Consider the following 27,284-nt stretch of genomic DNA (forward strand, 5'->3'; position numbering starts at 1 on the left):
CCTTGGATGCGTATGTAAGGGCCACGGCAGCGGTCTAGTGTCGGGTGTCCGTCCAGTGTCATGAAGGACGTACGGAGAGGTGGAAGAGACAGACCCGGCACTTGGTCGAGGGTTCGTTCTGGCCAGACGGCACCTGGGCCGCGTACCGACCCAGCCCTGTGCGCTGTCGCGGTGCGGAGCTGTCGGCTGAGCTGGCAGCTCGCGTTACGCCCGTGTCGGGCTCAAGGTTATCGCTTCCAGGCTGCCCAGCACGTACTCTCGGTTTCACGCCGCCATGCCAATCGGAGTCTTCTGACCGGCACTGCACACCGTCACGACATCCACGGCGCCCGCTGCCGGTCCGGCGGCGGCGCGGCGGCGGCGGTGCTGGGGCGGCTCCGGGGGGAGGGGGGGGGGGCACGGTCGGCCGCCCCGCCGCTAGGGAGGGATAGCAGAGCGGCGTCTGGAGCGTGGAGCGGGACCGGAGGTCCCGGACCGGCGGGTCGCGGCACGGCGCGGCCCGCACCTGTCGCCGATCGATGCCCGGGTGTGCTACAGCCCCCCCTCCCTGACCCTCCGGGCTCGACGGCTGGCGCGCCGGTCCGGCTTCAGCGGCCGGCCGTGGCTTAGAGGCGCCCTCGGTGCCCGCGGCGACCGAGGCTGAGGATTATCAGGGAGCAGCGAGCCGTCTGGAGTAGGCAGCCGGAGTTGTCTTCAGTCAGCTGGCGGGTGGAGGGGGCGGCGGTGCACACGGGCCGCCCGGGATTGGTACGACCTGGCTCTGTCCGGGGGTACACCGTCGGCGAGCGGGCGGTGCACAGCTCCCCTGGCTCTGTCCGAGTGTACGCCGTCGGCAGTGCGGGTGGTCCCAGCTCTCCCGTAGCCCTGTCGAGGGTACACCGTCGGCAGCCCCGGTGGCGCTGTCCGGGGTACGCCGATGACGGTGCGGGTGGCGCCAGCTCCCCCGTGGCCTGTCCGAGGGTACGCCGTCGGCAGTCCCGGTGGCGCTGTCCGAGGGTGCGCCGTCGGCAGCCCCGGTGGCGCTGTCCGGGGGTACGCCGTCGGCAGTCCGGGTGCCGCCAGCTCCCCCGAGTCACCGCTGACATTGGAGCCGCGCTGGAGCCAACACGGACGCTCGTCGCGCCCCAACTTCCGGAGCGCCGCGACCTCTGCGCGGGTGTCGGACACGGCGTCGGCGCCGCCGTCGCGGCTTGACGAGGCGGCGGCGCCGGCGCCGTCAGAGGTGGCCGTGCGGCCTGGAATGCGGTCACCGGCGCTGGTGCATGGCCGCTCGCTCCAGATGGCACGGTGCGGCCGGCATGACCAGACGGCGGCGGTCATGACCGTGACCGTGTCTGTGTCTCCTCAGCTGTCTGCAGCCCGTTGGCGGTGGCGTGACTCGGTGGCTTTGTGCTGCTGTTCTACTGCGGGTCCCTTATTTTCTCTTCCTTGAGACTGCTCCGTGTTTGTAGATCGTCCCGATGATTCATCTCTCGCTACCGCTTTGTCTTTTTTCCATCTGTTTCTATTGCGTCCCTCCGACCCGGTCCCGGGCCGGCTCCTTGCATGCCCGCTCTGCCCGCTGCCCTGCCGCTCTGCCGGCCTCCTGTTCCGGCCGACCGGTGGTTCTCTCCTCTGCCTCGGCGCGGGCGGCGGTCCGCTCCGCGCTCATTCTCGTCACCGGATGTGAGCGGCTTCCGGCCTGCCCCGGCGGCCGCTCCCCCGCTCTCTGCCGGGGCGGGGCGGGGCCGGCCGGCGGTGAGCGGCCCTGACCCTGACGCCTCCCCCCCCCCCCCCGGCGCCGGCCGCTGGGGCTACCGCGCGTGACGCTTCGACGTCCGGCGGTTCAGCGCTTTGCCTCAGCCTGTGTCGCCTGCTATGCGCTTTCCTTTGTCGCAGGCGGCGCCGGTGTCGGCGGTTTTTCTACGCTGCGGGCGTTCCTTTGTCTCTCGTCCCTCTCATGGCGGTGTGTTGCCGGGCGGGGGTTTCCTACACCAGCCGGTTTCTCTCGTCGCCGACCGCGACCACCGCAGCGTCTGCCACCGGGCGCCGCCGCTGCCGCCGCTGCCGCTGCTGCGGCCGTGGCTTGCCGCTGCCGCCGCTGCCGCCGCGGAGCGGTGAGAGCGCCGCGTTGTACTACGGCACCGGCCGCCGCCGCCGCCGCCGCCGCCGCGGCAGTCCGGCTCCGCGGGCCGCCGGGCGCAGTGGCGAGCGAGCGCTGTGTGGCGGGGTGCGGCGGCCGGGGTCGGAGGAGGACGGCAGGGTGACCGCCGCCGCTGCCGCCGCTGCGGACGCGGTGCTGTGTCGGCGCTCGGCGGGAGGTCGACGGTGCGCCGCGTCCCTCGGCCGGCCGCGTCGGTGCTGACCGGCGGCACGCCGCGTGTCCGGCAGCAGTCGTCACTTGACAGCAGACCGCCCGCAGCGGCCGGACACACGACGGCGGCGACCGAGACCCGGCGGTCAAGGCCAAGATCAAGGAGCTGGGACGCCGAGACCGGTGCCTGGGAGACGGCGACGCGCCACAGTGTTGTGAACGAGCGTACGGGAGAGGGAAGAGACTGCGACAGTGCAGGGACGGAGCGTGTGGGAGAGGGGAGAGACTGCGACAGTGCTGGGACCGAGCGCGTGCGGGAGAGGGGAGAGACCGCCACAGTGCGGGAGAGCGCCGCCGGCCGGCGCCGGCCGCGGCCGGCGAGGTCGTCTGCTGACCTGAGGGTCAAGCCGCGGCCGCTGGCGGTGTGACGAGATGAGGGACCAGCCGCCGGTGGCGCCGGCCCGGCCCGGGCCGCAGGGCCGCAGCGTCAGGTAGGAGCGACGACCGGCGGGGGCGGGACAGCGGAGACGGCGGGGCAACGGGACTGAGGGGGACGGGGGCTGAGCTGACCAGGCGCTGGTGAGCCGTCCACCCACGTGAAACTGGCAACTGGCAGCTAACCTTTGTGTGTGCGTGCGTGCGTGCGTGCGTGCGTGCGTGCGTGCGTGCTGTGCGTGCGTGCGTGCGTGCGTGCGTGCGTGCGTGCGTGCGTGCGTGCGTGCGTGCGTGCGTGCGTGCGTGCGTGCGTGCGTGTGTGTACTTCGAGGATGTCGTTTGTTCGACCCTTCTCTGTCAGTGGGACAGACAGGTCGGACGGAATGGCGCATGTATCGGCCGCTCGGCCTGGTCCACCCTTCTGTATCAGAGAAGCGGCGTGTGCTGAATGGTTGGGGTTGTTTGCTTCGGCCGCGGTCCGGTTTAAACCAGCACTCCTCGATATCAACGATGTGTCGCCGATAAGAAATGAGGCGCAGTGCTGGCGGCACGTACGCCGGCCGGTTTTCGTGTAGCAGGGAGCAGCCAATCACGATGCAGGGCTGCATCAGAGGCGAGATGTAGCTGCGCTTGGGCCGGGGTCAAGGTCTGGGCCGAGGGTAGGATACGACCGCTGACTGGCGACAGCTGACGGGCGCCAGGTGCCGCCGCTCGGGGCGTGTTGAGTGTTGACAGAGAGGGCCGCTTTTACGTGAGTTAGGTGGCCAGTCGGCGGGCCCAGCGTCGTTCTTGTGTCCCGCGCCAGCCGGGCTCGGCGCTGCCGCGAGCGCCCCGGGCAACCCTGCCGTGCCGTCCGGCCACGGCCCGTCTCCAGCCGGCGTGACCCCCGGAGCGTGACCCAAGCGGCGACGGCATGCGGGCCGGGGCGGGCCGCCCGCTGAGTCACTGGGTACCACAGTGGGCCGGCGCGGTAGGCGCGGCCGGCGGGCGGGGAGGGGAGGGCTCGGAGCGCTGCGGCGCGCCTCCCCCCGCCGCCGCAGCCGCCGCAGCCGGGCCCGGGGTGGGGCGGAGCTGTTGGAATGTGGGCCGCCGTTCTCTGTGGTCCCGGCGGCCGTGTCGGCCGGCTGTGTCGTGTCAGCGCCGCCGGTGCTGGCGGTGTGACGCTGACTCGGCGGCGGCCCTGTTGGTGCACGCGCTGCATGCTTTGGTTGTGTGACGGCGCGGTACAGCCTTTGTGGCTGTGCAGCTGGCGTGCTGCTGGCCACTCTCTCTCCCTCCCACGCTTCTGGGCTGGCAGGCTGCGTCGACCCCCCCCCCCCCTCCCACCACCCCCCGCCCCGTCCCCCCCCCACACACGCTCGTCCACCCGCACCCCACACGGTTTCCCCCACACCACCCGAGGCATGGCGCTGCTGCGCAGCCCAGGGACAAGAAGGGGCGGCCAGCGGCCAGGGGAGGTGAACTTATACCCGACGGCCGGCAGTCAGGGGTGTGGAACACACACCTGACGGCCGGCGGTCAGGAGAGTGGAACACATACCTGACAGTCAGCGGTCAGGGGAGTGGAACACACACCTGACGGCCGGCGGTCAGGGGTGTGGAACACATACCTGACGGCCGGCGGTCAGGAGAGTGGAACACATACCTGACGGCCGGCGGTCAGGAGAGTGGAACACATACCTGACGGCCGGCGGTCAGGAGAGTGGAACACATACCTGACGGCCGGCGGTCAGGAGAGTGGAACACATACCTGACGGCCGGCGGTCAGGGGTGTGGAACACATACCTGACGGCCGGCGGTCAGGAGAGTGGAACACATACCTGACAGTCCGCTGTCAGGGGAGTGGAACGCACACCTGACGGCCGGTGACGCGCGCTGTTGACGCCGTGACTTGCGTGAGAGAGCGTACCTCTCACTTCCAGTTCCCGCCCCAAGCCCAGCCCAGCTGCAACTGGCCCGGTTTTCACAGGCATGCGCAATCCGCCAGCGTGTGTTTTGCCAGCTGATCTGTGGTTGTTTGGCAACATGGCGAACCCGTGAGCTCAACGGTAAATAAGTGATAAACTTAATGACAAAGACGAAGGATGAGAACGTGCACCATTTGGCATTTGCCGTTTGGCCATCTTAAAGTGTTGTGAGTGCTGTTTGTCCAGCTGGCGCTGCACGTGTCGGGCTGGTGTTTGTCGGGCCGCTGCCGCGTGGCAGCTGCCAGGTAACGACAGCCACCACACGCGCTGGACGAAACCCCAGCTATAAATCACCAGCGCCCTACGTGACGTCGTGTCTGGGCTTCCGCGGACTGATTTATGACGGTTGCATTGGTATTTCTTATCTAGTAACGACGTGTGCTACGGCGCATAGTGCACGGGTCTGTGGGTTTTCGCAACTGAGCATGTAATGAGGGGTCTCACGTGTGATTCCAGATATTATGATGCGATGCTGGCGTGGATATGCTGATATTCCCTTATATCCGTGAGGGATATGTGATAATGGAAGCACTGTATCTGGTAACGGTGCGTGCCACAGATCTGCGCGTGGAATTCACGACAGGATGCTTGTTTGGAACACTGATCAGATCACAGAACTATCAGTCAAGTGCGAGAGCTGTGGCGACGCGCGCGGCCGTTTTGCCGTCCGCCACCTGACCTTGCCCACGTCGCTCTCGAGTGGTGGGGTGTGTGGCAGACGCAAACGAATCGATCGCACAGCCGGCAAAGCTTGGGCGGCGGCCTTGAGCGCCACCTGCGGCCGCCGACCCGGCCGGCCGGCTCGGGCGCTGTCGGTGTTTGTCCGGTGTTATTAGCGGCCGCTGAGGCGGCGCACCGCACGTGCCATGGTCGCACTGTCGTGGACCGTACCACGGCTGTAGCTGCGCGTGCAGTGGGGGGGGGGACTGTAGCCCCCCCCCCCGCTCCCGCACCGGCTGCTTACATGTGCCGCGCTCTGTGGTTGCTCCAGTTCCCCCCCCCCCCCCTCCCTCTCCTCGGTTTGGATAGGAAGCGTCGCCTTCTGGCACAGTGGTCTAGTTAAGGCGGTTGGTGTTGGTGGTGGCTCTCACCACTGTTGATCGGGTGTGTGCTCGCAGAACTGCGCCGCTGTACTGTACCGCCGTGTACGGACACTGCCGGGAGCGGAGCGGGGCGGGCGGTGACCCCGCCGGCAGGACAGGTGCGGACCCCGCCGGCAGGTGCACCGGGTCAGGACAGACCCGGGGGTTGGGGGGGGGGGGGGGCGGTGACCCGCCAACTGCACCGGGTCAGAACACACCAGGGGTCGGGCGGCCGGTGACCCTGCCGGTCGCTCCTGGTTAGGACAGGGCACGCCAGGGGTCGGGCGGGTGTGACACCGCCGGCCGCCCCGGTCAGGACCAGACCCAGGGGTCGGGCGAGCGGTGTGGAGGCGCGGTGACGTCTCCCCCACGCCCCAGACCAGACTAGACGAGACCAAAAGTCTCACGCGGTACGGCTTTCTTTGCTTTGGTAGCCGAGTTTCTGCGCCGTTATTCGATGATTGAATTTCATTTTATTAAGTCTGGTCGCGTCAGTCGTAGTGTCAACTCAGTCAGCAGGCGTAAGATAATTGGCAGTGTTCGTCGACGCGAACGGACCCAACTGAGCCGGCCTGGTATCGGGGCACGTCTGGGTCTGTCTCTCCGGAAGTTCTCGCACCGCTGGTACCTGGGCACGTCTGGGTCTGTCTCTCCGGAAGTTCTCGCACCGCTGGTACCTGGGCACGTCTGGGTCTGTCTCTCCGGAAGTTCTCGCACCGCTGGTACCTGGGCACGTCTTGGTCTGTCTCTCCGGAAGTTCTCGCACCGCTGGTATCGGGGCACGTCTTGGTCTGTCTCTCCGGAAGTTCTCGCACCGCTGGTACCTGGGCACGTCTGGGTCTGTCTCTCCGGAAGTTCTCGCACCGCTGGTACCTGGGCACGTCTTGGTCCGTTTCTCTGGAAGTCCTCGCATTAGCAGTAAACGTCCCGTGACGACGAGTCATCTGACCTCGTCAAGAACAATGTTCTGTCTGGCATTGAGATGCGGCGGCCATGCTTGGTTAACGCAAATCCTGCTTTCATCAGGAAGAAGCCCTTTCCCATACAATGGGGTTCGTTGCAAGCTTTGTGCAAAGCAATTAGCGTGTGTGCATCACATCTCTGAGGTTGCCTCTATCAAACCTCTTGTTGATCGGCGACGTCAGGAACACTGCCTGGGCCACACCGTTTCTGGGAGCAGCGTAGGCAGCTGCGATCTATCGACAAGACATGCCATGATTCGGCTGTTCATCACATGCTAGCAGGTCTTAGTGGAGCGAAATTGAGCGTTCGTGAAAAAAACAAGACGAGTTGAAAGGCCCCGCAAATCACATTTTGAAATGTATCTGGTGGCAAATGCAGTCTCTGGAGAAATGATGATTTGGTCCGCGTCTCGTGGGTACGGTGCGAAAAATCCGTGTGATTCGATACTGGTTGCAGCATCTGCCATATGGCACCATGTTAGATGTAACGCCTGACTTACGAAGATAGCTCCACTGACCCATCAGAAAGACGACGAACTACGGCCGAGCCGACGCGACGGCCCCCAAAGGCCGTCAGCTGCTGCAGGCACCGTGAGCCAGTCTGTTGCTACCGCGGCCGGCTGTCTGCCAGCCTAACCTCCCAGCGGCGGCCGGCTGTCCGTCAGCCTGACCTCCCCGCGGGACCTCCCAGCGGCGGCCGGCTGTCCGTCAGCCTGACCTCCCCGCGGGACCTCCCAGCGCCGGCCGACTGTCCGTCAGCCTGACCTCCCCGCGGCGGCCGGCTGTCCGTCGGCCTGACCTCCCCGCGGCGGCCGGCTGTCCGTCGGCCTGACCTCCCAGCGCCGGCCGGCTGTCCGTCAGCCTGACCTCCCCGCGGGACCTCCCAGCGGCGGCCGACTGTCCGTCAGCCTGACCTCCCCGCGGGACCTCCCAGCGCCGGCCGACTGTCCGTCAGCCTGACCTCCCCGCGGGACCTCCCAGCGCCGGCCGACTGTCCGTCAGCCTGACCTCCCCGCGGGACCTCCCAGCGCCGGCCGACTGTCCGTCAGCCTGACCTCCCCGCGGGACCTCCCAGCGCCGGCCGACTGTCCGTCAGCCGGGCCCTCCCCGCTGGACCTTCCAGCGCCGGCCGTGTGGCAGGCCTCTGTCGGACGCGGCGCCTTGACTGCCACCGCGCGCCGGCCGTTTCGTTGACGGCCGCGCCTCGTTTGCCGCCTGGAGCAGTGTATGTCGACCAGCCGGGCGGTGCGCGCCGTGTTGTAGTCGCCGGCCGGCGGCGGGTTTATTTTTCTGACGCCGATTTCACGGCGGGTGGTCGCCATGTGGTGACGCCGAGTGAGGTCTCACCTTGGAGAGCGCCTGGCGCATGCAAACAACAATCACGGGCGCGCGCCGCCTGTCGCTCGCCGCTGCTGCGGTTACTTGCTCCACGTGCGGTGCGCGTCACCCGCTGGTGGAATTCGTCAGGAGTCGGCTCGGGTCTGGCGTACGTCCTCCCCCCCTCCCTCCCGCTCTGGTTGCCGTGACATTGCTGCTTACCCCGACCCCGGTCCGGTCTCTGCTGCCCTGAGCTGCGGCCACGCGGTGTGGCCGGATCTGGATACCGTGGTCACATGACGTGGCCGGATCTGGATATTGTGGCCACGCGGTGTGGCCGGATCTGGATATTGTGGCTACGCTGTGTGGCCGGATCTGGATACCGTGGCCGCACGGCGTGGTCGGATCTGGATACCGTGGCCACGTGGTGTGGCCGGATCTGGACGTGACTGAGTGGACCACAGGGCAGTGATATGAAGCACGAGACCTTGGGCCTCCACCACTGCGTCGCTGTCGCCACGGCAGTTGGTGCACACGGCTGTTAACACGCGCCCGGGTGGCCGGTTGGATACCCTTCGCCCAGGTGTGGGGGGGGGGAGGGCAACTTGAGCCTCCTGAGATCTCAGGAACTAAAAGAGCTAGATGTACCAAATTCACGGAGTGTGTTGACCTATACGTGAACTCTTATAGGTCAAAGTTTGAGGTTCCTAGGTTATGATGTTCGGGTTAAATAAGGTCAAACAAGGTCAAATTGCAGGCTGGTCTCAAAAGGGCCCCAGAGCCTGGATAACTGTAAGCAAAACGTCACATGCTCATCCTAGTCATTGACCTTGTTTGACCTTTTGAATGTCATGATGAACAAAATCGTACAAGACAGCTTTGAGTTTTGCATCTGGATAAGCGACAAAGATTACGCCAGGCAGTACGTTCCTAAACAGAAAATGTTAATCTGGGTTATCCAAGGTCAGTGACCTATTCTGACTTTTAAAAAGTCTATACAAAGTGTATAATGCGATTCCCGTCATCAATAAATTCGAAATGAACACCAGGAACTACATACAACAAGCGCTAGAGTAATAAAACATATTGTTGTTTTACCTTGGTCTGAAGTTCATACCTGACCTTAGGTCAATGTGATTTGCTTATTCAGTTGCTGTGTTGCTTAATAAAGTATCTCAGATATTTATGGCTTCGTCTAACACTTCCTTGTTGGATCAGATTGAACGATTCCCTAGAAATTACCTTCGCTGAAACCATGACATGACTTTGACCTGCCATAGGTCAGCGACCTCACAAGTTGTATTTATATTTTGGATGCCAGACGAACCGCTACTTAATTGTCTACAGCCATGCAAAATTTGGCGCGGCTCCGCCCCGCCGTTCAGAAACCGTATGGTGCCGGTAGGGTAGCGGTTAACGCGTCTGCGTTGACCACTGCGCGTCTGGGAAATCATAGGCACGGGGTTCGATTCTCCGCGGTACCCGCCCTTCCTGCCAGGGTGAGTGACAGGCGACGCCACATAGCCTCAGCTGCCGAGTGCGTCGTAAAGCCCCAATGACACACACGTTCGGAAACCATTCTGGAAAAAACTGTCGGAGGGTCAGTTTGACCCCCCACCCGAGCGCGTACTAATGCAGGGTTTTGGACGATGCTAGCCAGTAGGTTCAGACTTGGACATCAGGCCGACGGCGATGGATGGATAACAGGTACCTAAAAAGCGAATTTGTTGGTAAAACTCCCCAAATTTTGCTTGCACAATGCCAATCCGTAACGCCGAAGGCACACATTTGGTGACTGATACGACATTCCGATGTTTCGTGAGAGATAGATCCATATTGTTCGCCTAGGTGGTGGATACGTTCTATGTCGCGTTCAGTATCTGTGTCCTGCTAAAGAGGTCATGCCCGATTAATGTCCCTAACCGGGCGCCCGCTTACGGGCATGTGTCTTGCGCCGTCGCAATTGATATTGAAGTTGTAACAGAACGCAAAGTAGATCGAGTGTTCCGGCGACGCACTGCCCGACGCACTCCGCCGCGGCCGCCGCGCCGCAGCCGGCCGGCAGTCTCACCGCCGCCGCGGCCCGCATGCGGCAATTTGGCCGGCCGTTTCTGCGACGATTGCCCGTCTTGAACTACCGTCGTTGACCTGGGGTGGCCGCGGCGGCGACCCCGTGACCTGTGCGGGCGTCAGGCGTCCGTGGCGTCGGCGCTCAGCGGCGCCCGGCACCGGACCGTGACCTCTGACCCCGGCTCGGCTCGGTAGGCCGTCCGCCCCGTGTTGTGGGAGGGGGGGGGGGGGGGACCGGTGAACCGACACGGGCTGCTCGGTCGAGGCGCCGTCGCCGTGTGCACAGGCGGGGTTTTAGAAGATCCGCTGGAAGGAGACGGGTATTAAACGAGCGCAGTGCGGGCAAATCCGCCGCCCGTGCCGCATCCAAAGCCAGATAACAAAGCCACGGGCGCTGCTGGAGGACCCGCCCGGAGGCGCCGGTCCGGACTCAGGACACCTGGGTCCGGCGGCGCGGACGTCGCCCCGCGGAGGGTGCCGCTGGAGGACCCGCCCAGAGGCGCCGGTCCGAACTCAGGACACCTGGGTCCGGCGGCGCGGACGTCGCCCCGCGCCGCCGCCCGTCCGCCGGTCCGTCGTGGGAGTCGCACGGTAGCCGTATCCGGCCGGCCGCCGCCCGCTTCCGGGACTGTTTTTTAGGGGGTGGGGCGGCGTCGGCGCTCGTTTGAGGGTGTGTTACGACGTGTGCAGAGCCAGCTGCCACTGTTGGGAACGCCCTCTGTGACTGTCCCGACTGTGGAAGGGCGCGCACCATCGCGTCGCCATTTACGATTGATGCGCCTTTTGCGATCTGACATGTGTCTGCGCTACAGCTGTCTGCGCGGCATCTGTCGCGTCGGCCTCACGTCCAGGTGTGAACTGGCGCATTGGGAGCGCGCCGCGGAGCCTCAGCGGCGGCGGATCGCGCCACCTTGACGCCAGTTACGGTCTGACGCCGACCCCAGCGCGGCGTCCCGTTCGGCCCTGGTGTAGCTGGTGTTCGTCCCTGCTGTGGCCGGCGTTTGGCCCTGTTGCGACCTGTGTTCGTCCCGATGTGTCCGGTGTTCGTCCCTGCTGTGTCCGGTGTTCGTCCCTGCTGTGTCCGGTGTTCGTCCCTGCTGTGTCCGGTGTTCGTCTCTGCCGTGGCCGGTGCTGGGCGCCCCGGCCGGCCGCCGTCGCCCAGGGCGGTTGCGAGGCCAGCTCCCGGCGTCCCTCGCGCCGTTCCTGTGCTGTCGGACCCGATAGCCTGTTCACCACTGGCGAGCGTCTTGGTCGTGTCACGCCTCCGTCCGCCCGCCTGGATGACGCGCCGATCGCGGATAAACGCATTTGGTACTGGGTGTTTTCGTAAGCTCGCCTATGCCTAGCGCATTTTTCGCATTCCATCGCAGTTTTTCGGACCACACCAACCGCCTGTCGTCAGTTGTCAAACGTCATATCCGCCTGCCATGCCATCCATTCACCATTCATTCGTGACGCGTCATTCACTCGCCATCCATTCGTGTCATGTCACTGAGCCGGCCGGCCGTGTGGCGGGCCTCTGGCTCTGGCCGTCGCCGCCCTGACGCCTCGGCGCCGCTCTGTTGCAGCCTGTCTGACTCTGGCCGGCCGTGCGGCGGGCCTCAGGCTCTGGCCGTCGCCGCCCTGACGCCTCGGCGCCGCTCTGTTGCAGCCTGTCTGACTCTGGCCGGCCGTGCGGCGGGCCTCTGCTCTGGCCGTCGCCGCCCTGACGCCGCGACGCGCTCTGTTGCAGCCTGTCGGGCCAGATCACGCGGCTGCAGCGGATGAGGATCCGGGCGGCGAGCAGCGCCGATGCCAGCCGACCCTCGCCGGAGCCGACCGGGCCGGCCAAGCTGCTGCGGCCACCCCGCCAGGTGGGCACCTCACCGTCGCCGGTCGGGGGCCTGACTCGGCCTAGCCTGGGGTTGTCTGGGGGCTTGGGTTCGCTGCTGAGCGAGGGAGCGTCAGCTCGCGTCGTAAGGCCCGCGCAGGCGTGCGGCGCAGAGGCGGCCTGGGCGGGGTCTGCGTTGTGTCGGGCCGCGTGAGCGTGAGCGTGTCTCTGACCCGGTGGGAGTCGCTGCACCGCGGTTGGTTTGTGAAGCCAGGGACTGGGCCATGAGCTCCGGCTGGTGACAGGTGTTCTGCGACGAGCCACCGTCGTAGTGTCGGTCAGATCAATAAGGTCGTGGTAGGCGGTTTCCCACATTATAAAACGCGGTCAAGAGAGCGGTCAGTTTATGGATTGGGATGGGCGTTAACGTCGTTACAAAGCCCGCTCAGCGCGCTGGTCAGATTGTAAGCCAGAAACGCTTTTAGCTGCGTTGGTGTAGTGGTTAAGCTGTCCGTCTTGGAAACCAGAGGTACGGGGTTCGATTCCCCGCGGTGTCCGCTCGGCGAGAGGCATGAGACGCCATGTAGCCTCAGCAGCTGAGTGCGTTATAAGTCCATAATGATAATGGACCGTGTCACGAAGTCCGGTTAGACCCAGGTGCAGTTCGTGACCAATGGAGCCTGATTACTATCATGATGCATGGTCTGGGCCGTGGTCGGTTTGCGTACGGAGAAGTCTTGTGGCGATGTTGGTTGCCGTCGCTCAGTGAGGCAGTCGAAGACATAATCAGTTTGCAAACAGAGAAGCCCGTTGATAGCAGTGGCTGCCGTGGCTCAGACATTGACGCAGTCGAAGCCGTAATCAGTTTGCGAACGGAGGAGCCCGGTGACAGCAGTGGCTGCTGTTTGGTAACAGTGGCTGCGGTGGCTCAGACAGTGACGCAGTCGGAGCCGTGGTCAGTTTGCGAACGGAGAAGGCCGTTGGTCACCGTGGCTGCCGTGGCTCAGACAGTGACCCAGTCGGAGCCGTGCCACTGGCTGTAAATGCAGCCAGTTACCGGGCCATTGTAACCGGTACTCCAGAAAAATTACACCGGAAATTCAGCACCGCGAAAATGACACTTGCCGCGGTCGTCCCGTTGTGAAGTGGGGCCGGTGACCCCGTTGAACCGACCTGGATCAGACTGACCGCGGGACACGCACCGTGCTGCCGCTGTGACGTCACAGATGGGCCCGGGCCGGCCGGTGCAGGCTAAGGCTGAGCTAGCACGTGTCCCGCCTTTCGTTATCTGATGTGGATCAACAGTAGACCGGTCGGCCGTGTTCAGAATGGGACCGGAGCCTCCCCTCCCCCCGCGGTATGTGGCGCAACGGCGACATTCGCAGTCGGTGGATGAAAACGCCGGGGTATTGTTGCGCCACGTGGGGGATTTGCTGACACCATGCTGTGGGTTTGTTCCGTCGTGTTATCACTGGCGAGTTCTCTCGTGACTAAGTGAGCCTTCACCAGACGCCATCTATGAGTCTGTCACTCAGCCTGACAGTGTGGCCCATCGGCCTGGCACCGGAGTAAGCGCGAGCGGTACCGGGTTAGGTCATTGTTGGCGTGAACTCGGTCGTTGATGATTATTGAGTCATATATGGTGCGCATGGGAAGATCTCTGCCAGAGACCAGTACCACCCGCATCATAAGCCGGTCGTGAGAGGTCAGTCCCTGACCTGACCTGACCAGTGACCGGTGTTTCCGTCTGCCAGACCCCCTCACCTGTGGCCTGCGCTGCCACAGGTCACAGCCAGTCACCGCTAACCCGTGACCCTTGGCCTCAGGGTCAGCACCCCTTACCTTGTGCTGGCTCCCCGAAGGTCTGCACCTATGACCTGTGTCGTCAGAGCTTGATCCAGAGGCCGGCACCTGCGGCCCCCGACCCGTGTCGCCAGAGGTTGTCACTTGACCCATGTCGCCAGAGGTCGTCACCTGACCCGTGTCGCCAGAGGTTGGCACCTGTGACCCCCGACCCGTGTCGCCAGAGGTCGTCGCCTCTGACCCCTGACCTGCGTCGCCAGAGCTTGACCCAGGGGTCGTCATCTCTGACACCTGACCCGTGTCGTCAGAGCTCGACACAAGACGCCGAGGACTGGCTCCTGATCGACCGGGACACGTATATGTACATGGCGCAGGACTTCACCCACACCAAGACCATGCTGCACAAGCTGCGCCGCGTGCTGCAGGATGTGAGTCCGTCGGCAGCGGCAGGCGGCGGCGCCCGGAGGGCCGGCCGCCGGGGGCCTGTTACCGTGACCGTCTGTCCCTATTAAGATCCCTGGGACCCCCTCGCTTCCTGGGTTTTAGCAGGGCGCCAGCGTGCAGCGGGTTGTTCCGGAGATTTCTGGGCGAGCAGACGCAGTTTCTTGGCTCCGGAATCGAATATCGGGGAATGACGTGTATGACGCGCCACCAATTTCGCGAAGCGTTAAACTGCACGAGCGTCGCATCACTGGCGCCTTTTGTGACGGGCCCTGGCGGCTGGCGGCGGGGTGGACAGGTGGCAGCACCGTCGCGATCCGTGTCCATGTAGTAGCTCCGCCGGGGCAGCCTGTCTTAGGCTGACGGTGTTAGCGCGGTCGATGCTCGGTGGATCCGCGCCGTCCAGCGTGCTATGGCTTCCGATTAGCCTTCCATGACTAGGTTTGTCTAGTGTGCTTGCTGGCACTCCTAACGCTTCAGCAATTTGACAAAGTTGTCGTGCGTGTTTCAGTCGGAGACGTCCAATCCGTTTGAGCACAGTCTTCAGGTGAGCCGACCCCGCAGCGTGCGGACGCCGGTGTAGCATGCGACTGGCGGCCTGTATCGGCTCGGGAGGCGATCGGGTGGCGCCACTGGTCACAGCGGCCTCCTCGAGGAGGGAGGGCGGACCTGAGGGCGGCGTACTTGCGCAACTTAAACACACTGTTTGCAGTTGTGAGATATGCACCAACTAAGTAACGTTTTAGACGCACAGTTTTGAGATGTTTAACAGCGGGTTATCGGCAGCCGTCCCAATGCGCGTCACGCGACAAGTGTTTGTAAGTTCGCGGCTGAGTTCGCCTTTCTACCTACGCCATCCCCTGAGTCTCCACACTGCTTGGGGTTCGTGTGTTGACGTCACGGTTGTGTGACATCACCTGACGTCACGATGTGGCGTCACCCAGCCGGGCCGGCGCGGCACGTCGGTGTCCAGCGAGGTGTCGTCGTTAGACGGCAGGGGCAGCGTCGACGGTGGCGCCGACCTGGCGGCGGAGAACGCCGACCTCAAGAAGCAGGTGGGTCGCCGTCGCTCGGTGCTCACAGACGGCTGCGCCAGGCGCTGCGGTTCGGGCGCTGTGGTGACGTCGTCAGCCGTGGAACAGGAGTTGTGAACAAATGAGACATGTAGACGAATGTAACGTAAATAATGTAATGCAATGTAAACAAATGTATGTGCTTGGATGTCCATTGGCTATGGGGTTGGATGATGCATGTTGATTGGTTGAAACTAAAGCAGCGGATTTGTTTATTTCAATGTTATTTGTTTTGAAGTTGCCCTGTCTCAAATGAACCCTTTTCACTTTCGACTTTTCATGTGCTTTTTTGTATGGTTGGAGGACTTCGAAATGCACTAGCAACTTGGCACGTTCGTTGAAAAATGCGTGGAAAAAACCATAAGCCCAGCTTGTTAAAAGCCTGAATACCGCCTTCTGTCGGCCAATAAACACGTCGCCTCTTTTAGCGCCGGCCGCGATGACGTCATTTTCGGTTTTCACGGCTAAGGGTCCCCCTGTCTTGGAGATGAACAGCTGTGCGTTGCGGCCTGGGTGTCGCGGCTAACGAGCACGGTCGATGGAGGGGAGGTGACGTAGTGCTTTGGCGGGCATTGTTAGGTTTCAACGGCGTTGACGGCTGAAGAACGACGTGGCTTATGTGCATTCAACATGCATATTCATGGAGCCCGCCGGTGGTGCATCGGCGCCTGGCAGTTCATTTCCCAGGTCTTGTCCGGGCCAGCGGTAGGCTGCGTGTGACGATTGGTGCGAGCACCGTAGACCTCGACCTTGTCTGCAATGGTAGTTACTATGTTAGGCATGCAACCTGTAGCGACTCGCCTGCCGGTGACGTCACATGCGGGATGCGCCAGGCACGAGCGAATAGAAGTGTGGTGTGTGTGGCCCGTGAGGACGTGCTATCTGTGACGTCAGAAGCAACCACCGTGCCGCCAGCGAAGGACTGGCTGCTGGCACCAAAGGCAGAAGCGCCGCACCGCGGTTAGTTACCTTGGGAGCCCAGAGATGGCAGAACTGTTGTGTGCTTAGTTTCCTTGCTGCTCGGCAGGTGGCGGCACTGCAGCAGCAGCTGGAGGAGAAAGACCGCACCATCCACCTGCTGCAACAGCAGATGTCTAAGTACGCCACGACGGCGCTAGATGTCAGCACGGTCGCCACTCAGGCCAGCCAGGTGGGTGTGATCACGGCAGCAGTCTGCTTGCAGGCCTGCTGTCCAGCTGGGCAGCCCTGTGTTCTGCAGACATCTTGTACCACGCCGCTCTCCACCACTTAATGATGCAATGTCGGAGGTCGAACATCAAATCAGCCATCAGTAAAGGCATTCTAATGATAGAAATAGTAGAACAGCATTGTTTCTCGACGTTGGCAGATCGAGGATTAAATCTCACTCACACGGACAGCCGATTTTTGTCCAGACGCTGCTTTGTTGCACGAACTGCGTGTGAAGTGTAAGGCGTTCAGCCGTCGCGTCGCACGTCGGTCTGTGCTGTTGCCGCCTCCTGCAAACGCGGCTGCCTCGCTCGGGCCGTCATCCGACAATGACGTCGCGCTCCGGGTCACGTTACGGCGGGTGTGACGTCACGGTCGACAGGTGACGCGGCTGCGCTCACAGCGGTCCGTTTGTCGGCAGGTGGTGACGGAGGACCCGCACGTGATCACGTGAGTCTGCTGTGACGCGCGGGCGGCCGATGCCGTCGGTTGTCACGTGTCTCCTGTCGGGGGACATGCCGGGTGTATGACGTCACACCATTGATGCGGACGCACGTCGGCGTGGCCTGGCTGTGGTCTAATGTTCCGTGTCCCCATTACCGACCGGCGCCCCGTGTCACAACCATCAGGGATGGAATGGAAAGCACGGCTTTCATGATATGCACTTTGCTTATCATTCAAGGCAGGGAAAACGGAGATATAATTCAGTTTGTGATAGCACGGTTGTATTGGATTTTACTGAGCTTACACATAAGTGTATTATGATCACTAGTTATGGTCTCCATAGCCAGGCGATATCGGGTTTTTTTCTGGGCTCACTGGACAGTATCGTGCAGTCCGTGGCACAGATATGCAATGCCACTAGTTCGGCGGCACCCATGTTAACTTACTGGCAGACGTGTGCAATTGAAGGAGGAGCGTCAGCTGTAAAATGACACAGACTCGCAGGCAGACGGACAGGCTAAGGGGGCGGCGAGTCACGGACGGTCCAGCGTTCGGAAGGAAAACCACGAAAACGCAGGCACGGCTGCGTCGGGGTGAGGTTGTGGTTTGACTGTCATTGCGCGATACTTGCCCGACGGATTATTCGCAAATACGTTAAAGCTGTGTGCTATGAATACATTATGGATTCATGGCACTCAGTTTAATTCATCTCTTTATCTGTTTCACTCATCCAACCTCACATTAAACATACCACCACATGATTTGCCTGCAGCCCTGCGTCCGTCATGAAGCAACAACAAAACTTCCTATGACGGTGCCGGTCCCTCCAGCCCGTCGCCCTCGCCTTTGGCCTTTCATTGTATCTGGTTTTGGTGTGCAGCATTTTGCATGCCTCCCGAACAGGAACGCACCCGGGATTTTCTTCAGGGAGCGGGTCCAGGGCGCGGTGCATTCACGTGTGCATTGTGGTGCATTCACCAAGTGCATTCACGTCATGGGCGTCGCTTCGCAAAATGAGCTTGGGGAGGGCTTAAAACTGGAAACTGACTCAATCGGCCCGCAAACTGCGCCAGCAAGTGGGTTTTCCATGGGATTTGTCCCACCTCTCCCAAGTTGGAGGCTTGAATCATTTTGGAGATGCTGTAGCCCCCAACTGAAACGGAAACCTCACCCCTGCATCACGCCCATTTTCGTATTTTCTGTCGGAGGCCCAGGCTTCCCCGTAGTATGCGGCAGGCACGCACTTCGGCACGCGGCGCGTTACTCACTCTGCGACAGCGTGTTGTGCAAAAACATCGTTTAGAGCATTCGGCGTATGCTGCGATCACGCAGCGTCTGCAGTGCTTCCCATGCCACTCCACCATGGCTTGGAATTACAGCGCGATCCGGTGCGATATTTTGCCAGGCCTTCCTTCCAAATGAATTGGCAGTTGCTCCGAGTAATTATGATCGGTGTCGTAGCCGCAGGATCGTCAAATCTTTGCGTGGGAGTTTTCTATCACATTCCTTTAGGTTCATTGGTCTGAATTGTCGTTCTTTAAATTTGTCGGACACGCCTTTCAGTCGGTCTCATTCCTTAAAAATTACAATGAATCGAATTATCTCAGAACGAAATGGAACACAATCGCTGCTTGGCTCGAGTCCGTGCATAGCCCGAACGGGCCTTATTGCGCGGCTACACAGGCAGAACACCTAACATGGCTAATGAGTTCTGAACATCCAACATCAGTATATGAATGCCGTTTGTTCCGTTGTCGGTTCCCACCGATTTTGCGACTGCACAACGCCATGGCCTGCTTTTTTTGTGGCGGTTCTCTTTTGTGAAACGCACGAGTTCATCAACCCAAATCAACGTTTCATTTGCGTTTGTGTCGTTGATGTTAGCATTAAACCATACCCAGGACGCCATACATTTGTGTTTGGTTCAATTGCGTCGCTCATTGCCCCTCTTTGCACTCTGTGTAGCAGCTGTCGAGCTAGTGGTACTAGACACGCGTGGTCGGTAGCACTGGCGGGCAGGAGTGCCGGCACTGTGGCCCAGAGCGGCAGCAGCCTGGCTGTGAACCGTACTGACCGTACCGGACCCTGCGCCGACACCCGGCTGCTGGCTGGGTGTCGGTGCGCCGCCGCGCTGGCCGTGCCGGACCCTGCGCCGACACCCGGCTGCTGGCTGGGTGTCGGTGCGCCGCCGCGCTGGCCGTGCCGGACCCTGCGCCGACACCCGGCTGCTGGCTGGGTGTCAGTGTGCCGCCGCTTGCGGTGGCAAGTGAGATGTGCGCCGGCAGGATGGAGCGTCACGGAAAAATACGAAAAGGGTCATTTAGGTACAAATATCTAATAACACTAGATTGGAATCGGGTACGCCCGGGGTGCGCAGTCGGCGAACAAGGGTATTGTGCAACGCATTAATCTGAGCTCACATGTACAAGTGGGCGAGTCATGGCTTAAACAGAATGTTTCACATTTGAAGATATTAAAGCTTGGGATATGATGAAACAAACTCATTTATAGCTTTGGTATATTGTTAAGTAGAAAAGACTGCTCTAGACAACACAATTTCCCTGTTTAGTAACTATGCTCCTTGATACGTTATTGTTTGAGTACCTCATCGTACCCTGCAAAACATTGAGAGCTAATTGACGGTCGTTACATCTCGAAATCGTGCTCACGAACGCTAGATATGAATGACTGGACCAGTATTTTTTTCTCGGCTTTGATTGCCGCGTGCCTTATGGAATGACATGATTTGAATGACGTTATTAGGATGTCATGTATGCTTAGGTGGCATTGAACCTCTCAGCCTAAAATACTCTACATTTTTGCGGGCGTATTGCTCAGAAACTGGAGGGCTTTAAGTCTTAGGGAGGGCAGGCTGTTCACCAACGGTCCTTAAGATGGCTGTTTCAGTTCAAACACCCACATGAATATGGAACACTCCCTTTTATGGTAACGTCTACGATGCGAGCCAATGAAGCGTTGATTTCGATTCGTGAACTTGTGCGTTTAACAAAACAGAGCCGTCGGGTTGGGTCGCCCTTAACTCGCCCGGTTCACCTTAGGTTGTCCAGTTTGCTTGCGAGTCTATGCCACTGTACAGCTGATGCCCCTCTTCCGATTTGCATAAGTATGCTAGCAAGTAAACATGGGTGTTGCCGTACTAATGGTGTTAATTATTTGTGATTTAAGCGTCTTTCGGCCCGCCAGACGACCAGCTCGTATTTGGGGTGAATCAGAAGGCTTTGTCCTGTATGGTTCAGGAAAGAGCCTGTTCGAAGCTTTACGGCCAGTAATAAATGTACTGAAATATTGGGGTGAGACGGCCCACAGGCGTTGTACGGTAGTTACACGCACGGGTTGGGCCGCGGCCCGCGCCTCCTCTCGCCATGTTTTCTTCGCCTCAGTCGGGCCGCGGCGCCGGACTGACACAGTCCGGGCCTGACCTCGCGCGGCTGGCATTCCACCGGTCGGGGTGACACACTCAGTCCGGCTGCGGCGCCGGACTGACACACCGACTGGGAGTGACACAGTCCGGGCCTGACCTCGCTGTCGCGGCGCCGGACTGACACACCGACTGGGAGTGACACAGTCCGGGCCTGACCTCGCTGTCGCGGCGCCGGACTGACACACCGACTGGTAGTGACACGGTCTGGGCGTGACCTCGCGCGGCTGGCACTCCACCGGTCGGGGTGACCCGGGCAGGGGAGGGGCTGGTGAGACCGCAGTTAGGGTAGGCCGGTCTCGGGGGCCGGTGAGACCGCGGTTAGGTTAGGTCGGTCTCGGGGGCCGGTGAGACCGCGGTTAGGTTTGGTCGGTCTCGGGGCTGGTGAGACCGCAATTAGGTCAGGTCGGTCTCGGGGGCTGGTGAGACCGCGGTTAGGTTAGGCCGGTCTCGGGGGCTGGTGAGACCGCGGTTTGGTTAGGTCGGTCTCGGGGGTGTATATTCCTGTCCATTGGGGAGATGGGGGTGCACCCCTTCAGCCTGTCTCCCAACTTTGAGGAAAACAGTGGATCGAATTTGGAGAAAACGTGTTTCTGGTATTTTGGGGTAGATGTTGCCATTTTCCCTCTTCACCCCGCCAGCTTGCTTTGCTAAACGTCCTTGACGACCTGGCTGATCAGGCAACATTACGCTCTTGACCAAATTTTTTCAAGTAGAACTGCGCCCGTAACCCAGTGCTTTTGCCAAGCCACGCGTGTGCCCGTGCCTGAGCGGGCGTGTGCCTGTTACCGTGTGCCGCGGGGCTGACCACGTGTTTGTGTGCCGGCGGCGGCGGCGGCGCAGCTTCCGGATCGGCCAGGTAGGCGTCGCTGACGTGTGTCTGGGCTCACTGCTGCTGGCCGCCCCTCTGCTCCTGTCTGTAGCGCTGCTGGTGTACCCCCAGCTGGGGCCGGCCGAGGTACGGCCGGCTCCTCCCCCCCCCCCCCCTCCTCCCCTCTCCGGCCGGCCCGCTCTCGCCGAGATCGCCCCCCCCCCCGCCCCCGCCACCCCGTCTCTGACTTTTCTCTCCCGTCGATGTGCTACCCGCTGATCGCTGATGAGTCATCACCCGATCCGACCCACTGTCCCTTCTCGGTTCTGGCTCCGTGGCCTGTTTTTTTCTCTGTGTGACTCACCTCTCTGACTCTACTCATCACCGGACCTCTGACTTCACTCATTACCGACTGACTCCTGCTCCCAATGTTTGACTCAGCTCTGTGTGATTGCCTCACCTCTGACTCTACTACTCACCGACTGACTCCTCCCCGGCATTTGACTCAGCTCTGGGTGACTGTCTCACCTCTAACTCCACTACTCACCGGCTAACTCCTCCCTCGGTGTTCGGCTCAGTTCTGTGTAACTGCCCCACCTCTGACTCCACTACTCACTGGCTGACTCCTCCTCCGGTGCGTTTATTGGCACCGACTGCTCTTCTGCACCACCCGGTCTCCTGGCGCGCCAGATGCACCCTAGCCGGGCACTGGGGTAGTTTGCTGCCGCTCCGTCCCTGCAGTGATTGGTCCTGCTCTGCTCCGCCCAGCTCCCGCCCCGCCCCGTCCGAACCGGTCCCAGTGACGTCATGCCTGCAGGACCGGACCTTCCCCCCCCCCACACTGGCTGCTCTCCTGGGCTGCAGACGACTGAGGCCTGCAGCGCTCTGATAGGCTTTGGGGTGTGTTGCCTTGCCATTGGCTGGCAGAAGACATTGCTGTGCAGCCGTTGGCGGCTGAGTGGCTTTGCCGTGCAGCCATTGGCTATCGGGCGACCTTGCTTTGGCTCGGCGTTTGCGTGGAGCACAGGGGGCTTTGGAGAGTCTTGCTGTGCGCTCATTGGCTGCAGTGGTTTCCGCTGCAATGTTATTGGGTACTTGGGATGCTCTTGTTTGGTTTCCCTGCTGGCCTGCCATTGTTTCGGGGCTGCGGTTTGTTGTGCTGGGAAGGCCGGGAGAGTCACCCTGCCAACACTCTTCGGTGTGTGGCTAGCAGTTGCTCTGCGGTCCTGTTAAGCATGTCTTCGGGACAGCTCGTGTTTGTTTTGTTTGTTGTGTGAGGAAAGGGGGAGTGTAAGCTTTCTTTGGTTCGGTGCACTGTTGTTTTACCTTGCTTTTGAAATTGCAAAATGCTGTAGGCGAAATGGTTGGAACAGTCGAAGAAGGAAAACAAGCCATCTATTGCAAATGATCTAACGTGATGCGCTACAGCGACGGGCTCAGGTGCTCTCGTAAAGCAGCCTTACAAACCTCCGTGACGGCGATGACGCGAACAGGCACCTTTGCCGCATATCCGGAGGCGGCGTCAGCAGCTGACGGTCTGGGAGTCCTGGGCTCGGAGGAGAACGGGAAGGAAGAGATAGAGCGCCCCCCCCCCCCCCCCCGGAGGGCGCGCTCTCTGGGAGTCCCGGGGTCGGGGAGAACGGGAAGGAGGAGATAAAGCCCCCTCCCCGCTCCCCCCGGGCGCGTTCTCTTGAACGTCACAGGCGTAGCCCGAGATCACTGGATCACCGGGTGATGATGGGAAGAGGGAGGGGGACGGGTCGTCTGCCGGACGCCGCCGCCGCCGCTGCGCGCGTCCCTGTCTTGCCTGTGTGTGTTTGGGGGGGGGGGGGGCTGGCTGCTCGTCGCCGCCTGCTCCGGCCGATGCCGCAGAGCCGTCGGCGCGCGCGCCGGTGGCGGCGTGACGCAGCGTCCGTGCGTGTGTGTGTGTGTGCGTGTGGGAGGGGGGGGGGGGTCTCGGGTAAGGCGGGGCCGGCGTGCGAGTGATTGACGTGTTGCGCCGCCCCATACGACCGTACCTGGGCTCCCTGGACTCTTCGGAAATGGCACATATGCCCTCTCGTGTTGAACGTAAGAGAGAAAGGGTTCTCAGGGAAACAATGCTTAAGGCGAGACCTTGAGAATCTGAATTATTCTGTCAGCTGGTATCGTGGCACGTAGGAGGAGGTCGGTACCGTTTATTACTACGCACGTGGATAGTTTTAGATAAAGTTCTTGAGGTGACTGCACCACGCCAGGCCGCGGAAGTCCGCCAGTCGCTCGCCACTCGACTGACCGCGCCCGCCGCCTGTGTTGCAGCGTCTCCGCAGGTAAATGAGCGGTAGGACCGGAGCCGCGCGGGCAGCTGACCCTGGGCAGCGCCGGAGGGCTGAGCCCTGACCCCGGGCCGCCGCGGGTCACGCCGGGCGGCAGCTGCGCGGCCGGGAGCGGCAGCGAACACGCCAAAGATGAAGATAATGTGATGCCGCGGCGGCGATACATTCCCGCCGTGTTTGCGATGCCACGCCCCTGTGGGTGTATGTGCGAGTGTGCGTACTGTCGGCTGGCGCTTGCAGGCGAGACGGCCTCACACTGCATTCCAAATTTGTCGCGCTCTTTCGATGTCAGCATTCCGTGACGTGAGCTTTCCGCCGTGTGTGTTAACCCGCCCCCCGCCCCCGGCGTAAATTGCCCCGACCGGCGCTCTTTGGTTGCTTGCACTCGGAGGAGGAACGCCGCGGGTTTTGCCTCGGCCCGGGGCCAACGACACATTCCACTGAAACAGGGTCGCCCTATTGCGGCACGCGCTGGGTCTCGCGCTCCAGCGCCAGTCGGCCGGGCGCGGTTTGGCGCCGGAGGGGTGTGCGTGCGCGTCGACTATTGAGGGAAGAGCTTCGCGCGGTGACGATGACGCCGGGCGGCGCCGCCGCAGGCTCGCCGTCGCTGCCGCTGTGCAATAGACTGAAGCGGCGTCAGTGGCGTCATCGGCGATCGTGACGTAACGTCACGGGTGGCCCGCCTCCCGCGGCCGCGCCACGGAGTCGGGTCGTGTGGCCGTCGCGGTTGGGCTCGTTACGGTGACGCCGCGGCGGCAGCGAGAAACCACCGCGAGGCGGCGCTAGCGGCGCTCCTGGCAGCTCCGCGGGCCAGCTTTGTTTTAACGCGCGATTCGTGTTGGTCTTGGCGCGACCGCTAGTGGCCGCGTGAAATAAATATGATGCGTGAAGCGTGGGTGTTTCACTCAACGCTGAAGGGAAGAGCCCGCGGCATGGTGCGCGCTGTTGGCGCTCGCGAACACTCGACCTGACCTGACGCCAGCAACGGCCGCCAGAGATCATGGTGTGTTGCCTGGCGTTCGGCCGCGGTGGAGGAGGCCTGCTGAGTGGCTGTCGACCAAGGCTGCCTTCCCCAGCCGACCCAAACTGGCTCAGCTGCAGGCTGCCGTGCTGAGAAACTGTGGCGGGCACTGTAAGTGAGCCAACACTTACTTAGTTCCTTGCATTTAAATGTGCCAAGCCCATGCAATGCATTCATCCTGTTCGAGCCAACAGCAATATGGAGTGACGCCAAACGCCCAGAAGTTGTACTGTTCCACCCGGGGACTCGAGGGGGCCCAGCAACTTCCCGCTCTCCGTTTGACGGCTGGTCCGGCGCCGATAAAAGCGCTAAACAGGTGTTAACGATGCGGCCTGCGTTTGGACCTACGGTGCTTCGCTGGCCGACAAACGAGGTAGGATCATGTGATATCAACGTCCTACTTCAAACACGAAGCTGCAGCATGGGGAAGGTCAGCTTCATCGGCGGTGGATTTAACCGACTTCCAAAGTTTGTTGGAAACTTGAATCTTTTAAATCTCTCTTTTGAATCTTTTGAATCTTTGAATCGTTTGGAAACTTTTGAATTGGAAATTGATTGTGAAAATTAATGCATTATACTTAGCACACCAAACAGAAGGGTTAAAGTACACCTCATCTCGAAAAGTGGATGATTTCGTCTCATTTTGAGAGGTCTGTAACGCGCGCGCCGTAGCACGCGGACTTGCATTCGAGCGGGCCTCACCGCCGGCTGTGGGCGGTTTCTCACCACCGGCCGCAGCCAAAAGAGTCGATGCTCTGCTTAGCGTGCGGCGGAGGCTGCTGTGTTGTTCAAGTGCCCGTACCACTGTCACTACAGTTTACCAACATCAGCAAAGCTCTCCGCTGGATGCCACACGTCTGCACCGGTTCAGTGGAATGCCTCGAAATCTGCAATGCAGGTGTTTGCTGGCGCCAGCACCACGCGCCGAGCCTGCGGCAGCTGCGCGAGACGCTGACGACACGGAGCTCTGTCCCTCCGCACGCTGACGACACGGAGCTCTGTCCCTCCGCACGCTGACGGTACGGAGCTCTGTCCCTCCGCACGCTGATGGCGCGGAGCTCTGTCCCTCCGCACGTTGACTGCACGGAGCTCAGTCCCTCCGCGCGCTGATGACACGGAGCTCCGTCCCTCCGCACGTCGACAGCACGGAGCTCCGTTCATCCTCACGCTGATGGCACGGAGCCCCGTCCCTCAGCACGCTGATGACACAGAGCTCCGTTCATCCGCACGGTGATGGCACGGAGCTGTCCCTCTGCACGCTGACGGCACGGAGCTCTGTCCCTCAGCACGCTGATGACACAGAGCTCAGTCCCTCCGCATGCTGATGACAGGGAGCTCCGTCCCTCCGCACGCCGCAGCTGTGGGCGGCCTTACGTAAGGCGGCCCGGACAGGTGCCAGGAGCCGCACGACTCTCCGCCACCTGGCTCCGGGTCACACCAGGCACCAGTACGCTGGGAACATCGCCAGATGCCCCCCTCCCTCCGAACTGGGTCAGATAGACGACGGAAGGTGCGATGGATGACGGGCAGCCGGCCGGCCCGGCCATCTCTCTGCCGTCGTCCGACCGCCAACATGCTCTTCCTGCTGCTGCTGCTCCTGGTGGGGGCCTGGTGAGTTGTACCAGCCCGGTAACCATGGAGACGACCCGGCTGTGTTGAGTGGGAGGGCCACGAAGACACCGCAGACGGCTTAAAGGAAATGTTGCGCATGTGAAGATATTGAAGTAGGCCTCAGACATGATGCAATGAGCTCACTCGTGCTGTTGGTATACTTTTCAAGTGGAAAAGATTGTCGGCCATTCCACAACAAATCGATAGGTGAAGGGGCCAAAACAAAACACCCCCATAATTTTTCAATTTAGCTGAAGATATCACATGGGATTGTCTTAAGCCCGAATTCAGCTGTCCGTTTTCAGAAGGCCAGAGCAGCGGCTGAGCAGTTATGGCGTCGGGCATTTGTAGGGAGTTACCCAGTATGACTGGCTAACAGTACATCATTTAAGCAGATCTACCTCAGTTATGCAGAGCTATAAGCCACTGGGCTCACAGTAGTCTAATGCATCTTTTGGCCATTTGCAAATTTGTGTTTACTGGAATTTAAAATCCTTGGCCTCGTGACCTAAAGTCACGTGACGATTTTTTTAAAGTTTGGACATTCACAGTGCTATTTTTCGAAACGCAGAAATTTACAGCAATGCCTTGTTTACCAAAACCAAGTTTTTTAAAAATGCGTGTTTTTGTGATAATTTCTGTAACGAGCAGGGCATGTCTGGCCCATTTCATCCGGATCTGGCAAGTGACACGAATTACGGGCTTGAATACCATATAGTATGTTGAAATTTATAAATTCATAGATTTATCTGTACAAGCTATACAACACAAATATACACACACGCACACTCCACACACACAACACCATACACACACCACAGTATGTATATATATATATATATATATATATATATATATATATATATATATATATATATATATATACATATATATATATATATATATATATATATATATATCTATATATATATATATATATATATATATGTGTGTGTATGCATATATATATAAATATATATATATATATATATATATATATATGCATGTGTGTGTATGTGTGTGTGTGTGTATGTGTGTATATGTACATATAAGCATATGTTCGTGTGTGTATGTGCTGGTGTTACGTATGTGTGTAATATTTTGCACAGCTGACGGCTTTAACTGAGCACTGAAAGTGTCATGAGGAGAAATATATGAAATGGCTTTCATTACGAAATGTATTTACATATTCATATCCGTCAT

General features: G+C 60.6%; 1 protein-coding gene across 1 annotated transcript; it reads left to right on the forward strand.

Annotated features, from left to right (window-relative positions):
* The first annotated feature begins 2,725 nt into the window (after positions 1–2,725).
* LOC119089303 (uncharacterized) lies at positions 2,726–24,340 on the forward strand. The gene is made up of 9 exons (XM_037211972.1): positions 2,726–2,784; positions 11,858–11,978; positions 14,047–14,166; positions 14,691–14,726; positions 15,124–15,234; positions 16,280–16,402; positions 16,862–16,890; positions 21,167–21,182; positions 23,433–24,340. Exons 1-9 carry the CDS (start codon positions 2,726–2,728, stop codon positions 23,445–23,447), a joined length of 630 nt encoding a protein of 209 aa, XP_037067867.1. The 3' UTR covers positions 23,448–24,340.
* The last annotated feature ends 2,944 nt before the right edge of the window (positions 24,341–27,284 follow it).

The sequence above is a fragment of the Pollicipes pollicipes genome, unplaced genomic scaffold (assembly GCF_011947565.3).
Source record: "Pollicipes pollicipes isolate AB1234 unplaced genomic scaffold, Ppol_2.1 Scaffold_1600;HRSCAF=1878_pilon_pilon_pilon, whole genome shotgun sequence".
In the NCBI taxonomy this organism is placed as follows: domain Eukaryota; kingdom Metazoa; phylum Arthropoda; class Thecostraca; order Pollicipedomorpha; family Pollicipedidae; genus Pollicipes; species Pollicipes pollicipes.